General features: G+C 51.3%; 6 protein-coding genes and 1 non-coding gene across 7 annotated transcripts; 3 read left to right on the top strand and 4 right to left on the bottom strand.

Moving 5' to 3' along the window:
• Positions 1-194: 194 nt before the first annotated feature.
• Positions 195-1,256, top strand: AtWU_05429 (catalytic protein; the record flags this gene model as incomplete). Its single annotated transcript, XM_035500539.1, has 1 exon — positions 195-1,256. One exon carries the CDS (start codon positions 195-197, stop codon positions 1,254-1,256), a length of 1,062 nt encoding a protein of 353 aa, XP_035356432.1.
• A 1,156-nt stretch (positions 1,257-2,412) lies between these two features.
• On the bottom strand, positions 2,413-4,476 carry AtWU_05428 (rDNA-binding RNA polymerase I transcriptional factor; the record flags this gene model as incomplete). The annotated part of the gene is made up of 1 exon (XM_035500538.1): positions 2,413-4,476. The coding sequence occupies one exon, from the start codon at positions 4,474-4,476 to the stop codon at positions 2,413-2,415; it is 2,064 nt and encodes a 687-aa protein (XP_035356431.1).
• A 1,098-nt stretch (positions 4,477-5,574) lies between these two features.
• On the bottom strand, positions 5,575-6,318 carry AtWU_05427 (uncharacterized protein; the record flags this gene model as incomplete). Its single annotated transcript, XM_035500537.1, has 1 exon — positions 5,575-6,318. One exon carries the CDS (start codon positions 6,316-6,318, stop codon positions 5,575-5,577), a length of 744 nt encoding a protein of 247 aa, XP_035356430.1.
• A 3,143-nt stretch (positions 6,319-9,461) lies between these two features.
• On the bottom strand, positions 9,462-11,168 carry AtWU_05426 (rRNA-processing protein PWP1; the record flags this gene model as incomplete). Its single annotated transcript, XM_035500536.1, has 2 exons — positions 9,462-10,821; positions 10,912-11,168. The coding sequence occupies 2 exons, from the start codon at positions 11,166-11,168 to the stop codon at positions 9,462-9,464; spliced, it is 1,617 nt and encodes a 538-aa protein (XP_035356429.1).
• A 434-nt stretch (positions 11,169-11,602) lies between these two features.
• On the top strand, positions 11,603-12,003 carry AtWU_05425 (COX assembly mitochondrial protein; the record flags this gene model as incomplete). Its single annotated transcript, XM_035500535.1, has 2 exons — positions 11,603-11,636; positions 11,735-12,003. 2 exons carry the CDS (start codon positions 11,603-11,605, stop codon positions 12,001-12,003), a joined length of 303 nt encoding a protein of 100 aa, XP_035356428.1.
• Positions 12,004-12,365: 362 nt separating this feature from the next.
• Positions 12,366-13,503, bottom strand: AtWU_05424 (rRNA-binding ribosome biosynthesis protein UTP23; the record flags this gene model as incomplete). Its single annotated transcript, XM_035500534.1, has 3 exons — positions 12,366-13,189; positions 13,248-13,337; positions 13,416-13,503. The coding sequence occupies 3 exons, from the start codon at positions 13,501-13,503 to the stop codon at positions 12,366-12,368; spliced, it is 1,002 nt and encodes a 333-aa protein (XP_035356427.1).
• A 212-nt stretch (positions 13,504-13,715) lies between these two features.
• AtWU_t139 lies at positions 13,716-13,787 on the top strand. Its single transcript has one exon. It is a non-coding gene; the product is annotated as a tRNA-Thr (tRNA).
• Positions 13,788-14,210: the final 423 nt, after the last annotated feature.

Raw genomic sequence — 14,210 nt, 5'->3', positions numbered from 1 at the left:
CTTGAACGGAAGGTCAGGTCAGGTCTGTGTTGCCTCCGACCTTCCGGGCGCTCCCTCGGAAGTTAACCTCTTTGCATTCTCACACACTCTCTCCCTCTTCCCCATCTGTTCCTGCCTCGGATCTCTCGTAACCTTCTTTTCACAACTTACTTGCCTTTCTGGAACGCTTCTCTCCGCTATATGGCCATTTCACCATGCCGTCTTCCCGCTGGTGGCTCTATGTCCAAGCCATTGTCTGGCGCTTTCTAATGCGCATTGGCATGTTCCTGCACGATGTCACTCCTCCGCGACCTCCGCGGCCTGCCTTTGTTCGCACTATTCCCACCGATTCAGGTCAGATCCGTCTCTGCTTCTACACGCCACCCAACTACCCCATCACTCGCAAAGAAGGTCGTCGTCTGCCCGTCGTGGTCAATTTCCACGGAGGAGGCTTCACGCTAGGATGCCCCACGGATGACAGTCGCTGGGCGCAGTGTGTGCTCGGGGAAGTCGGTGCCGTGCTGGTCAGCGTCGGATACCGTCGTGCTCCCGAACATCCGTTTCCCGCCGCCGTTGACGACGGCGTCCTCGCCCTGCAGTATCTCGCTGCCCACGCCGTCGAGCTGGGCTTGGACGTCTCGCGCATCGCCCTGTCCGGCTTCTCCGCTGGTGGTAACCTCGCCATCACCGTACCCCTCCGCCTGCGCAGTATCCTCAGTGAGCAGCAACAACAGCAGCAACGCGACCAGCAAGACGCCCTCGAACCTCGCAGCAGTCCGCCCAACTTGGGTCCCTACGACTCCACCCAGCAACTAGTATCCGCCGCCTCCACCAGCGAACTCAACATCGTCGCCCTCTTCTGCTGGTACCCAATCCTCGACTTCGAAGAGTCGCGTGACCATCGTCGCGCCATGAGCCTCATGCCCAGTAAGACCCTCCCAGCCTTCTTCACCGACCTCTTCGATGAGTCCTACTTGCCTACGCGCGAGGAGCGGGTCTCGCCCTATGCGTCGCCCGTGCACGCTACGGATGAGATCCTCGCCGATGCCCTGCCGCACGATATCTTCTTCTTTATCTGCGAATGGGATATGCTTCTCAAGGAGGGCCAGGTGTTTGTGCGACGTCTGCAGAATATCAACAAACATGTCCGCGCCATGATGATCGAAAAGGCGCCCCATGCGTGGGATAAATCGCCCAATCCATTCCGCGATCAAGATTCAGTTGATATTCTCTACCGCGATGCCTGTGCTGATATGAAGCATATCTTTGGTGCGTAGACCCATCCTCTTACCTCAAAGGATGGGCGGTACATATAAATCATTGCGTTTTTTCTTTTTTCCCTTGACATCCTGGTCTGTATAAACTATCCTTTTTCCTTATACGTCCTATTATTATTATAACTCTTCGGAGTCATTGGCGTTACTTTGGGTTTTCGATCATCATTAGAATCGTTACATCATCCTTACTACACACACGCACATCTACATGTACACTAGACGACGATCATTGATTACTACCGAAGTTACTGTATGCATAAGCGTTTGACTTGCATCACCTTTTAAAGAAATAATTGGCGGGTAACAGCCAACGGTCTTTCCAACCAAACAGTCTCTACCAATAGTAGTACTTATCCTTCCTATCGTACCATGTGCATTACATAACACTTACTAGAAGCGCCTTCTCCATACTAAGTACTACTAGAAGTACTTGGTGTTGTAATTTCCAAATCATCCCGATACCATCATCTTCACATGTAGAAACGGGAAACTCCCTCCTCGTTCTCTTTTCCATAATGATCAGTAAATCATTTCAATGTGCCGAGGTAGATCAAGTAAGTTGAGCTGGATTTGGACATCCATGTGCATGGACTTCTATGTTGACACTCTTAGCTTAAACAGGTACTCGACCTAATAATCATTTTGATCGGTCGAAACATGTAATAACAACTACTTACTATCACTGGTCTTTGATGTTTACATGCGTTCAGGATATTCAATGAGTAATTTTGTTGATTGTTCATTCTCTTTCTACCCCGCAGATGTCATCATACATCCATCCATCCATCCATTCCATCCATCATCGTCCATCGTCCATCATTATAAAACCATCCCGGAGCCAGTCTCACTATAGCAGACCTGGCAACGTAGACAGACAGATAACAAGCAGGCATATGCGATGTATGCATGCATGTATAAATCAAATCAAATCAAATCAATCTCCGTACGCCGCGCTAAATTCCCACCCATAAAACAACAAAAACTAGATATCAAGAGAACTTTTCTTCTTTTCAGAGGAACATAAAAACCTGCTGAGATGGCATAATCGCAAACAGATTGGGGGTATTGTGCTCGCCAATAGAACGAGAGACAGATAGAGAGAGAGAGAGAAATAAAGAAGCACTTTTGAGTTGTTCTTTTGAAAGGTCTTGACGCATCACAGTTCGTCATCCGTTTCGGTCCCATCGCTGAGGTCTTCATCCGACTCGTTGTCATCCGCTTCGCTGTCCGAGTCGTCGTCTTCATCTAGACCTGGGATGCCGCGCCAGTGGACGTAGTCGTTCTCCACCCAGCGTCGGCTGCGCGGGAGTTGGTAGGGGTCAAAGGGGAAGTAGGCGTCTAGTTGGTAGCCGAGGTCGTCGCCGGCGCGAATCTCCCGTTCGACTTGGCTGAAGCGCGGATCGGCCATGGCGCCGATGCTGCGGTATGAGGACACGCGCAGTCGCTTGTTTGTCTCCAGGATGCTGAACACGTACATCAGGTTGAAGTGCTGCGACATCCGCGCGAACTGGGACACGATCGCGGGCGAGCACACCTTCAGCGGGTTCAGCTTGGAGTGGATGGCCTGGTGCAGCACTTCCTTGACGGACGGCGGGAACATAATGTCCTCCGGTTCAAGCTCGTCGACTTGGTCAGGAGTGTCGCCTTCCAGCGCAGCCGTGGTCAGGTCTCGCCAGCGGAAGCAGAAGATGTAGAGCAGGGCCTGAGCCGTGGAGTAGAAGGGGCCATAGCGGCGAAGGTCGGGGCCCCGGCAGGTGGCTTCATAATCAAGACGGAGGCTGTTCAGATACGTTCCCAGCAGATCGAACACATCCCGGACAACCTCGCCAGAGATATGAGCTCCGCGAGCAACGAAGCTGGCGAGATAAGCAGCAGCTGATTGACGCATAATGGCTGGCTGCGTCTTGTTGAAGATGAGTTCGGTGCACATCGCAGCAAAGCGGTCCACAAGGATGGGAGATGACTGGGAGAAGTGGAAGAGGAGGAATTGGGAGTGGCGCGAGCGGTATGTGGGGAGAATAATGTTCTGGAAATGGCTCATCAGAAGATCGAAGGCATTCTCCTTGTCGTCCAGGGAGCCTAGCGTGAACGGAGGTGCGTAGTATTCAAACATGGTGTCGATCATGCCATCCAGCTTGAGGATGTTGTCCCGAATGGCCTTGATTCGCTTGGATTCATCGTCTACCGAATCGTCGCTAAGGACGGAGTCGTTGTCATCGTCGTCTTCCGAATCATCTTCCTCGATCATGACTGATTCCGGAGAGACTCCCTGCAGGACATCCTCACCGACTTCATCCTCGATGTCCTCCAGGTCCACCTGAATGTGAACATCAATCTTGACAAGCTTTTCCGTAATCAGGGAAAGGATATCGCCCTGAAGCTCCGGGGCATAGCTGATCACTCGGATGAGGTTCCGCGTATACGCAATGTTGGCCTTGGCCGAATCGGAAGCAAAAGGAAATTGGGCAGACAGAAGAGGCGACAGCGTTCCACTACCAGACGGAATCAACTGCATAACATGGCGCAAAGCCAAGTGCACGCGGGAGTAAAGCACCGGAACATGCACAGACGGGTAACCAGGGATTTTCCCCGTGTCCTTGGGAAGCTCTCCCAGAAAGTTGACCAGCATTTTGAGCACAGCCCCCAGATAGCTGCCCTGGGCAGCGGCAAGGTTACCGAGAAAGCGTATATACAACTTGATGTACGACTCGTCCCGGCCCAGCCATACACTATTCAGCACAGCTTGGACCAGTCCGTTGCAACTGCGATCCAAGGACGCAACATTTGACAAAAGACCCAGGAGATGATGTCTCAAGGACGTATGTGTAGGTACATCGTAGGCAAACATGTTGTCCTCATCCCGGCGCCGCGGGTCCACCGCAAAAGTCTCCTTGATGCGGTCGTACGCCTCGCTGTCAGTGCCAGAGACATGCCGTTGGATGGCCCTGCGCACCTCCTCGCGGACGACGGCTGCGCTCTTCTCTGGCTTCCGTTCCGGCTCAGGTTCCTCTTTATATGGCACCATTAAAACCTCCTTATCAAACTTCACTCGCGTCCGCTTCCGAGGACTCGGGCTGGTTTCCGCGTCGGACGAGGACGACGGGGACAGGGAGAGATCGCTGTAGTCGTCCCCCATCATCATCCTGTGCTTAATCCCAGTCGTGGATGGGGTGCTCTTAGGCGTTTTTAGAATGGACACAGGTGATGATGTAACTAGCATCTTGGATGAATTGGTCGTCGGCCTGGGTGCGATCGTTGCGGTGCGGGAGGCGGTGGCAAGGACGACCATGCCAGGATCGACGGTTCTATAATAATGAAATGGCTGGGGAGTGCTTGAAACAGGACCCCAGATCCAATCATGAGTTGCACTCTCACAGTATCACACGCGAGGAGTGGGATATTAAGAGATGGGAACAGATCTTGTAAGCAGAGCACACGACCCGACCAGTTGCAAGTCGAGAGATGATCCACCTGCTGTTGCTACAGATAACAAGCGCGCTTGGGAGTAAGGAAGGCGAAAGATACCTTCATCGGACTGTCCAGCACACGCACCCTGAAAACACTGCGATGCACGAGTGTGTGGGAGGGAGACAGACCAGCAGTTGAAGGGGAGCCCGTCTGGAGTAAGAACTAGGAAGAAAGCAGACGAAGCGGAGAAGCAGAAACTCGACAGTGAAATTTTTTGGGTGTGGGGCGGATGTGGAGCCTCAGGCTGCCAGCTCGTGACCAGCGCGTGACCAGCGCGCAACAGCCTTACCCGATCGGGTTATACATTTCCTCGAAGTCCACCAGGTGGATCAAGAAAAAGAGATACTGTACGCAAATGTATGCACATGCATGAGATGCAGAACTTTCTGATGTATCGTTCCATTGTTACAAGATAAATCCAATAAAAAGCAATTCTGGCAAGTGTCTTTCGCATTCAAAACGACGCTAAGGAAGAAGTATACAGATCCGAGAACCTCGTTAGACATGTCAGTCCGTCACATAGCCAGTCAGCAAAGCGAATAATTCGATCCACGCAACATGGAACCACCATTCTGCAACCAGTAAAAAGAAAGAAAAAAAAAAGCAAATCTGGGGATGATAGATCAAGCTCCTCCCAGTGGTATCTAGCTAATTCAAAAAGGATGAAACCGACTAATTAGATCACAAGACATTAAAGAGTGAATATGAGTGGGTCATGGCACAAGTCAATCCTGGCGAGGGAAGGGAATATCCAGTTCCTATCCAGAGCCCTCCAGGCGGAATCCCTCGGAAGTCAAAAAAAGTAAAGAAAAGATGGTAGAGAAAGTAAAACAGCGAACAGGGTCATGATTCAAAGCCATGCCCCCGTACCTATCGGACCAAGATAATCATCAAAGACGCTGCCATAAAGGGCCTCGATCTCCACGAGATAGTCATCTGCGGTGAACTTCATTAATCCCTTGTCTCGTAGAATCAGCTCCTCATCGTCGAGTATACGGGTGCCACCGAACTCCTCAACCACCTCATTCACTTGCTCGAGTTCCTTGCTAAATGGATGGGGCTCGGCCTTGTAGCTATCCTGTGTCTGACGTGCAGCAGATGCATTGCGCAACGAGTTCAAAGGAGGTGGGGATAGCCGAGACAAGGAACGCTGGCGAGCAAGCTCTTGGTGGGTCCGCTTGGTGTGGGAGAGCGCCCGTTTGGGAACCAGTGGCGCATCCGTAGAGGAGTTGGTCGATGTCGAGGAGCGAGGGTGGCTCGTGATGGTGGCAGATCGCTTCGGGAAATAGGAAGGCAATGGGTTTGGCTCGATGGGCGACTCATCGGGTGTAGTCAGTGGCGACCCAAAACTGCGTTGTGTGAAAGACATTTCCGAATCGTCGGGCGACTGCAATGACGAGGTAGAAGACGAAGTTGCCGAATGGATGTCGGGCGCATTGTAAGCCAGCATGTTCGTCGTCGACAACAACTCCACGGGAGCCGAGATCTTGTCTCGATTGATCGGACCAGCGTGCTTATGTGGTTCCCGGTATGGCATCGGTGCCGAGACCTCGGGGCGCTTGCTGCGCTTGGTGAACGCTCTAGCCAAAGCCATGGTGACGATATTCGGGAAATTAAGGTGTAGTCGAGAACGCAATTGACGATAAGTGCTGGGAGGTGCAGACTAGGCGGTCGGGCTCAGATATAATGGCAGATATGCAGCTGGCCGGGAAAGGTCGATAGTTGTACAAGCAATATTGCTTTTTGCTATTTTAGGGTTTTCCGTAACCGTCTCCTCGTTCGCGAGAGACTGACTCCTTTGGCGGTATAAGGAAAGAATGCTGATGGCCGATCGCGGGGTGGAGTAAGAGAAGGAATGGAAGATCGATCACCGGAATGTCCGTTATCAGATACAGTGGATGAGCTGTCAAACAAGAACCAAGTTGTCGCAGCGGAGAGGAAATCCGTGTCTAAATGAAGGCAGAACTTCCTCTAATTTCTTCTTTCTCTTCTTTCTTTAATTCCTGTTTTTTTGCTTTTTTCCTTGCACAGCAGAGAAAAATAATAAATAGGGCGGATGGAATGAGTGGTGGTGCTCGGGAAATGGAAGGTGGGCTGCTAGACTCAAGGGGGCGAAGAGATACTGCAGCAGCACGGTAGCACCACGGATAAATGGGACAGGGAAGATCGGGGCGGACAACCAGGACGCGCCACGGGCGAGATGTGAATAGAATAAAATAAGGGTTGGGAAGAAATAAAAGTATGAAGGAAAGAATCCAGGATACACAGATCTGGGACTGGAAGAATGGAAAAAAGGATCAAAAAGGAATGGTGCAGGAAATAAATCGGAGTCCCCCAGGGAGGAATGGGGAAGGGAAAGTAAAGGTCAGAAGAAGAGAGGAGGAGAGAGAGAAAAGGGAAGGGAAGGAAAAAGGGAAGAGGGGGGGAAAAGAGGCGAGTGAGTGAGTGAGTGGATGAAATGATGGATGAGGTGGATGGAACCACTCTCCCGCCGTGATTCTGGGCCTTGTCTTTACCCCCTCTTTTTCTCTACTTTACTCTTTTCTCAGGCTTCCTCTCAGGTCTCTTTCTCTCTTTCCAGTCCCCTGAGTGGGTACTAAAATTCAAGATGATGAATTTAAGCACGCAGAAAAGGGCTAATAGCAAGCCCTGATTCGACTGCTCTCTTTTCTCAGCGACCCAGTCAATAACCCTTGGATCGGATCCTTGAGTCGCGACTCGTTCGCCAGGGTCTTTAGCCGACCAACTGGAAGAGTGGGATAGAGTTATGAAAGTGGGAAAACTTTGCCTTCGGTATTTTCTCCAACGGTTCGCCTGGCGCCTTGTAATGATGCGGGCGATGGTCGAGAACCACCTGTTCGCCAACAGTCAACCATGGATACGCATTCTACGGGGCTACGCAGCAAAGAAACAAGCGAAACAGCCAGCATAATAATAACAACGAACTACGGAGTCCTGATGCTTCCTCTCCTCTCCTCCCACATCTTTTTTTTTTCTCCGCTGCTCCGACGGAGACAAGCAGGGCAGTCAGGCGCGGCTAGTCGTGCGATTCGATTCGATGGTCGGACGGACAGGACAGCCTTGACCATCGTCCCCCGGTCATTTGCTTTTGTCGGGTGGCCACCAACAAAAACAATAAAGGAAATTCAGGGACCGACCCAAAGCTTCATCCCGGCGCGTGTTTGGCGTATTGGAATTCAGGAGGTTAAAAATCTAAAATTCCACCCCCCCCCCCCTCCCTCCTACATAGTACTCAACGTACCTTGAAGAAAGAGAAAGAGAGCCCTTGATAGGGCGGGACTCTCCCGAGTATCCCCTCCAGATATCTACTCCGTAGATAGTATAGACCGTCTAGTCTAGATTAAAAGCCGACCGAGCTCAAAAAACGATAGGAAAAATGATACACAGACTAAACCCAAGTGGGCGTCGTCAAACGGCAGCACCACCGAGGCTACACCAACTAAGGCCAAGTGGTGTCGGCTTAACGCCAGGAACGGCATCGCGGCTGGCCATTGGAAACCGCCATGTGCCCTGAGCGGTGGGGAATTGAAACAATCTGCCGTCCCAGCTGAAGGGGAAGGAGGGAAGTTGCATGCAACTAAACAAGCTGGACATGACGTCGAAAGGAAGGGGGGGAGTAGTGTGAGTGGTCCTCCTACATACATCGCGTCCGTCCTTGAAAGACAGGCTTAATCTCCTACCTACATACTTGGACCCTCTCTAATGTAGGTACCGTGCCTGTCGGATAGAATCCGCGATCCGTTCCATGAGGGTTCTTTTCTGAACAATGGGGTTGTACGTACCACCACACTAAACTAAAAACTAAGACCAGACGGAGATGCCGGGCGGGTCAAACCACTGAGTGCCTCTTTTTTCTTTTTCGTTTTGTTTCCCCACCTGTGGGTCAACTTAATAAACTGGGCGGTGGTTTTCACCCGCTTATACACTTGTACACTTGACCTGTGCTTTTCGCCTCGATGTCCTTTTGTGAGGAGTATACTATACTTTCTTGGTATGCTGTGCGATGAGCTTCTGCTTTTTAATAAACATTATTAGACTCATTAGTCTCTACTACTATTTAATAAAAGTAAAGTGACCATCTACATAATAGTATGTAAGCACCTTACTCCGTACCGCACGCCAATACCTAACTAGACCCCCGGACCCCATTGCCACCAAGTTACTACTTCTCGGATGAAGTTTCCACGACGACTCACCCCAGCAACAAATGTACGATGCAGATTAGAATTCTTCATCACGACCATCCTCATCTACTGACTACCACATCTCCATCTACTTTAGGCCTTGCAGACGAGATGCTTGCTCTAAATGAAAAATGCAATCACCGGACCCGTCCACTCGCCTCATCGTGAGCATGTGATTGGTGTTCGAGACCGTATCAGACGATATCTGGTTTGGGTATTCTGCCGGTCGATCAATTTCATTCATTCAATTCATCAATCACTTTCATCGCTTCCAGCTTATTCATCGACTTTCATTCCGTCCGCTCTCGTCAACCACATCTAAATTAACTGACTGGCTGACTGACTGACTAGTCAGGTGAAATGTTATTGGGGTATCACAACGTTTTCATTGCAAAAGATGTACTCTCAAAATATCTATCTATAAGTAGTAGAACTCCCGTAGATCCATTCTTTTTACTTCCATTCTTTTTTCAACTGCGGTCATCCAGCCTGAAGGCGTCCGGCTTTAAGCTTCCTTCTCATTTGCATCTATTCAATCCTCATCCATCGACTCCCAGCCATCCGCACCTTGCGCCGCTCCAACCTCCTGCACGCCTTCCTCCTCATCCGACTCATCCTGATCGGGCTGAATACCGACCAGACGTTCCTGCACCTCTCCCTCCAGGGAAGGCATCCGCGAGACGAAAGCACGACGCACCGCCGCGTTGGTGGAGGTGTCCCAGATCTGGACCACGCCCTTGCTGCCCGCCACAGCCAGGCGGAAGCTCACATCAGCATCCGGCGCGAAAGTGGTCGAGAAGATCTTGCCCACTTCCAACTTGCGAGACACCACCATGCTGGGCTTGTCGTTCTCAACGTTCCAGAGCTTCACGGACTTGTCCGTTGATCCGGTCACCAGGTAGCCCGGCACGGTCGGGTTGACATCGAACGACGACACCGACGAGTCGTGTGCCTGCAGCGTCCACACGGGCTTGGACTCCTTGGGCGAGGCGGGGATGTTGCGCACATCGTAGCGGTACACCATACCGGCATCCGTCGTCACGTAGAAGTAGTTCGGGTCGTGCTTGTCCCAGCGCACGTTCTCGACATCGGCATCCACGCCCCAGCGGGCCTTGGAGTCGGGGGCTCTCATATCCGCTGCAACCACGGTGCGGTCGTAACTACCGCTCAGCAGGACGGTAGACTCGGTCGGGTGCCACTCCAACGCGCACACCTTGTCGGTGTGGTGGGAGTAGGACTTGGCGCACTTGGTGGTCTGGAGATCCCAGAGCTTCACGGTGCGATCGGCAGATCCAGAGGCCAGGAGGTTGCGGTGCTGGCGGTTCGCAGCCAGAGCGAGGATCGAGTCGATGTGGTATTCGTCGTTGGCCTTGGCCTTCTTCTTCTTGGACTTCTTCGCGCCGTTCTCGGCATCGGCACCGCCCTGTCCCAGGATCGCGTTGGGGTACATGCTGTCGACAACATCGAGATCCCAGATCTCAATGTCAGGCTCCATTGTTCCGATAGCCACGAAGTTGCCGGTAGTGCGGCCCTCAGCCGTCTTACCAACGGGGATGTCCAACCACTCCAACGCCAACGGAATAGCGGGAAGCATGATATCGTGGTGAACGTAGAGGTTATCGGCGGCATCCTCGTAGACGTAGACCTCCAAGTGAGCAACCTCGTCCTCAACCTTACCCGCCAACAGCAGGTTATCCGTCGGCATAATCTGCAATTCCTCTCTCTCCTCGTCCTCCTCCTCCGGCGGCATAACCAGGTACGGGTCCTCCTCGTTGGGTTGGTGATAGGCGAGCGACTTGACATTGCCGAACATGGTAATCTTTTCGCCGTCCTCGTCGACCTCGTCGCTGTCGTAGTGATCCAGATCGTATTCCTTCAGGTCATCGTCGTCACTTTCATCATCAAATGTTAGCATTCGTCCCTGTCCATCACTCCGTAACGCAAATCCAATCCAACGGTATATATGAGACAGGAAAACTCACTCCGCAGCACCATCCTTCTTCTCAACCTTCTCCTCCTCCTTAGAGTCATCCTCCATAGCATCATCCGCACCCTCCTTCTTATCCTCCTCCATCTCCTCATCCTCCTGCGCAGCCTTCAAATCACCCTGCGCCTCTTCAAGCTGCATGCGCGCAAGCTTCGATATACGATCCATTTCCTCCTCATTGATCTCATATTTCGTAGGAAACTGGGCAGCGACTCCGCGCCGCACCCAAGCGGAAGTAGTAATCATAGACATCGTGAGAAGCAATCAATCGTGAATAGAAAAGAAAAGAAAAAAAAGAAGAATGATTGTGGAGAGATCCTGCCGTAGGCGATTTGCTCAACCTATACAGGTGCAAACTCGGACAAGAATATAAGACACAAAAAGAGGAAACCACAAATTCCTCACAATGGTCCAAATAGAAAATAATGCCAACAGAAGAAATTCCCCGTCGACAAGCAATTAGTTGAAACTAAAGAAAAAACGAATAATTTTTTTTTCTCTTTCCCCCGCCCGGCAGAATAATACCCGATAAGTCGTTCACCGCCCGGCTTTTACGGAAAGAAATCGATCTTCCATTTCCATATATGGATCATTAATGCAGTTAGGACCGATTGACATATAGAACTTCAATTGAGATCTCCATACATCCCACTCAGCAGACGGATACCGTTAAAACAACAGTCAAGATGCATTCCCACCTCCACACCCCATACAACGCAAGTACGTTACAACCTCCCCATCTCTCCATCACCGACATCAGATCACATCATACCACACCATACCACACCAAGCACCGAACTAACTCTCTCCCCCAACAGACTGCGAAGAAATCATGACCGCCCTGGACGAATGCCACGCCCGAGGCTTCATCCACAAAGCCCTGGGTGGATGCAACGATGTCAAGCGCGACGTGAACAAATGTCTAGCGGCGGAGCGGTATGCTCGCGCAAAGCGCAACCGGGATGAGGCGAAGGAGAAGCGCAAGAAGATTGAGCGTATTTGGGCTGAGGAGAAGGCGCTTGCGGAGACGGGGTCGATTTCTTCGTTGGCTTCTGCTTCTTCGGGTTCGAGCTCGGCGGAGAAATAAATCTGTCACTTTGCGCTTGGTTGATGGGATAGGGTGGGGTGCTGGTAGTGGTACTGGTGGTGTGTATGATATGATTGATGTATGTGTCTGATGGGCTGGCTGGGTGCATGTGGTTTGCTTATTTTGATTGGCGTTTGGGATTATATTATACTATATCATATCATTCTCTCTTCTTATGCTGCTACTGCTTCTTCGGTGTATGTTTATGTTGTGCTGGGATGGGTATGTTGGATGTTGGAATCGTCTATCAATATCGATGATAACTACCTATACACAATTCATATGGACACTTTTTTATTTCGTCCGCCGAACGCCGTACCATGAAGTCAAGTTAAAAGAAAAGTAGCACCTTAGCAAAGCAATCAATCATCCATGGCATCAGCCGGCGCACCAGCAGCAGCAACAGCTTCCGCACCACCTTCACCATCACCCTCCATCTTCCCAGCACCGCCCTTATGATGACGACGTCTGCGCTTCGCCTTCGGCGCAGCATCACCATCCTCACCGTCCCTCTCCTCCGCAGTAGGTCTCTCTTCCGCCTCTCTCTTCGGCTTCTCCGTCTTCCCGGCAGTGGTACCCTCGGGCGCCCTCTTCTTCGGCTTCTTCACACTCAACGGATTCGGGCCCTTGGGCTTCTTCAAATCCCTCTTCTTCTTCGTCTTCTCCCCGTCCGCAGCTGTCGTCGTCTTCTTCTTCGCCTCATCATTCAACCCAACCCTAAACTTCCCCTTCTCCACACCCTCCCTAATCGCATCCGACGGATCACTCATCGGCTCCAACACGATCACCGACCGCTTCACATACACAATCGGCACACCCGGAATCGACCGAGCCTGACGCCGCAGCAACCTCGACTTCCGCAACGCCGCCTCAGCCTTATCCTCTGCGTCGCGCTTGCGTTTCCGTCCAGCGGACGTGTTGTCCGTCGCGGACTTGTCCTTGGCGTTGTGCGGGTCCGCTGTCGCGAGGATGTAATGTTCCTTGTTCTTTTTGCTCTCGGCGGACGGGGAGAGGAGGGAGAGCAGGCACTCGACTTCGTCGATGGGGGTCGAGTCGGCGTTGTGGGAGCAGTGGCGGAGAGGGAGAGTGGTGGGTGGGGGGAGGTGGTCGGGGCGGTAGGGGTTGTTGGTCTTAGGGTTGATGGGTTGAGAGGCCATTATTGCGGCGAGAGAGCATTTTGTGAGTACTATTTCATTGCGTTAGATCATTCATTGTAGTTATGGTTGATATCCGGGGCAACATACGAGGCTTGGGTTTGCCTTGAAGAGTGCGCTCCAGAGCGGGAATCAGGTCCATTTTGAAAGAGTGAACGGCGCGGAGGAAATTGGAGTCGACTGTCACATTTTCTAGTCAGTATACTCTTATCCTTGACATGATAGTATCAATGGATGGATAAATGGATGTCTGCATACCCAGAACCTGATACGGCTCACGGAACCCGAACGTAAGCTCATACTGGTGCATGAGCTTGCGGTACTTCTTGGATCGCTTGGCCCTCATCTTGACTGTCTGGTCGTCTGAGGTGCGTTAATATGTAGTATGTATAACCTGTGATGGGATTTGGGGTTGGTGCAATTGGACTTTTTTTTCTTTGCGTCGGCGGTCACTTTTTTTTGCCGGGCGGAGGAGAGAGCTCGGGATGTTGGTCTGTGCGTGGGCTGGCTAAGCGGCCGTTGATGGAGTCAATTATGGGGCCATCTTTCATTCAAATCGCCTCTATGGCTCAGTGGTAGAGCGCATCACTAGTAATGATGAGGTCCGCGGTTCGATCCCGCGTGGAGGCAATTTCTTTTTCTCTTTTGTTTTTGTTTCATTTCGTGATTGGGGGGGGGATTGTGTAGTTGTATGTGTGGTAGTGTGTATGGCTGAAAAAAAAAATGGGTTGGCCATGTACTGATTTAGGGTGTAGGAGGATGGTACGTGTTTACTTTTTGCCCAATAAGTAAAGTTTGATAGATTGGCAGAATATGTCACGGGTATTTATGCAATGATAATAAGCAATAGTCTATGTCGCTGTGCCAGTAGATTATATATAGCCCGAAACGTCAAATGTCCCACAAACGCCATTACCTCCCCTTTGAACCGGTCCTGAAAGGGCCCCAGATCCCAACATGCAACATATACACCACCCATGCCATGCACATATAGTGCGTATGCAATGTAATCAAGCGATTGTCCGATGGCCGAGCCGAAGTTGATTCGGACAT

The sequence above is a fragment of the Aspergillus tubingensis genome (assembly GCF_013340325.1).
Source record: "Aspergillus tubingensis WU-2223L DNA, scaffold_7, whole genome shotgun sequence".
Classification (NCBI taxonomy): Eukaryota; Fungi; Ascomycota; class Eurotiomycetes; order Eurotiales; family Aspergillaceae; genus Aspergillus; species Aspergillus tubingensis.
Note: the sequence above shows the minus strand (reverse complement) of the source record. Positions and strands in the feature narration are given on the sequence as shown.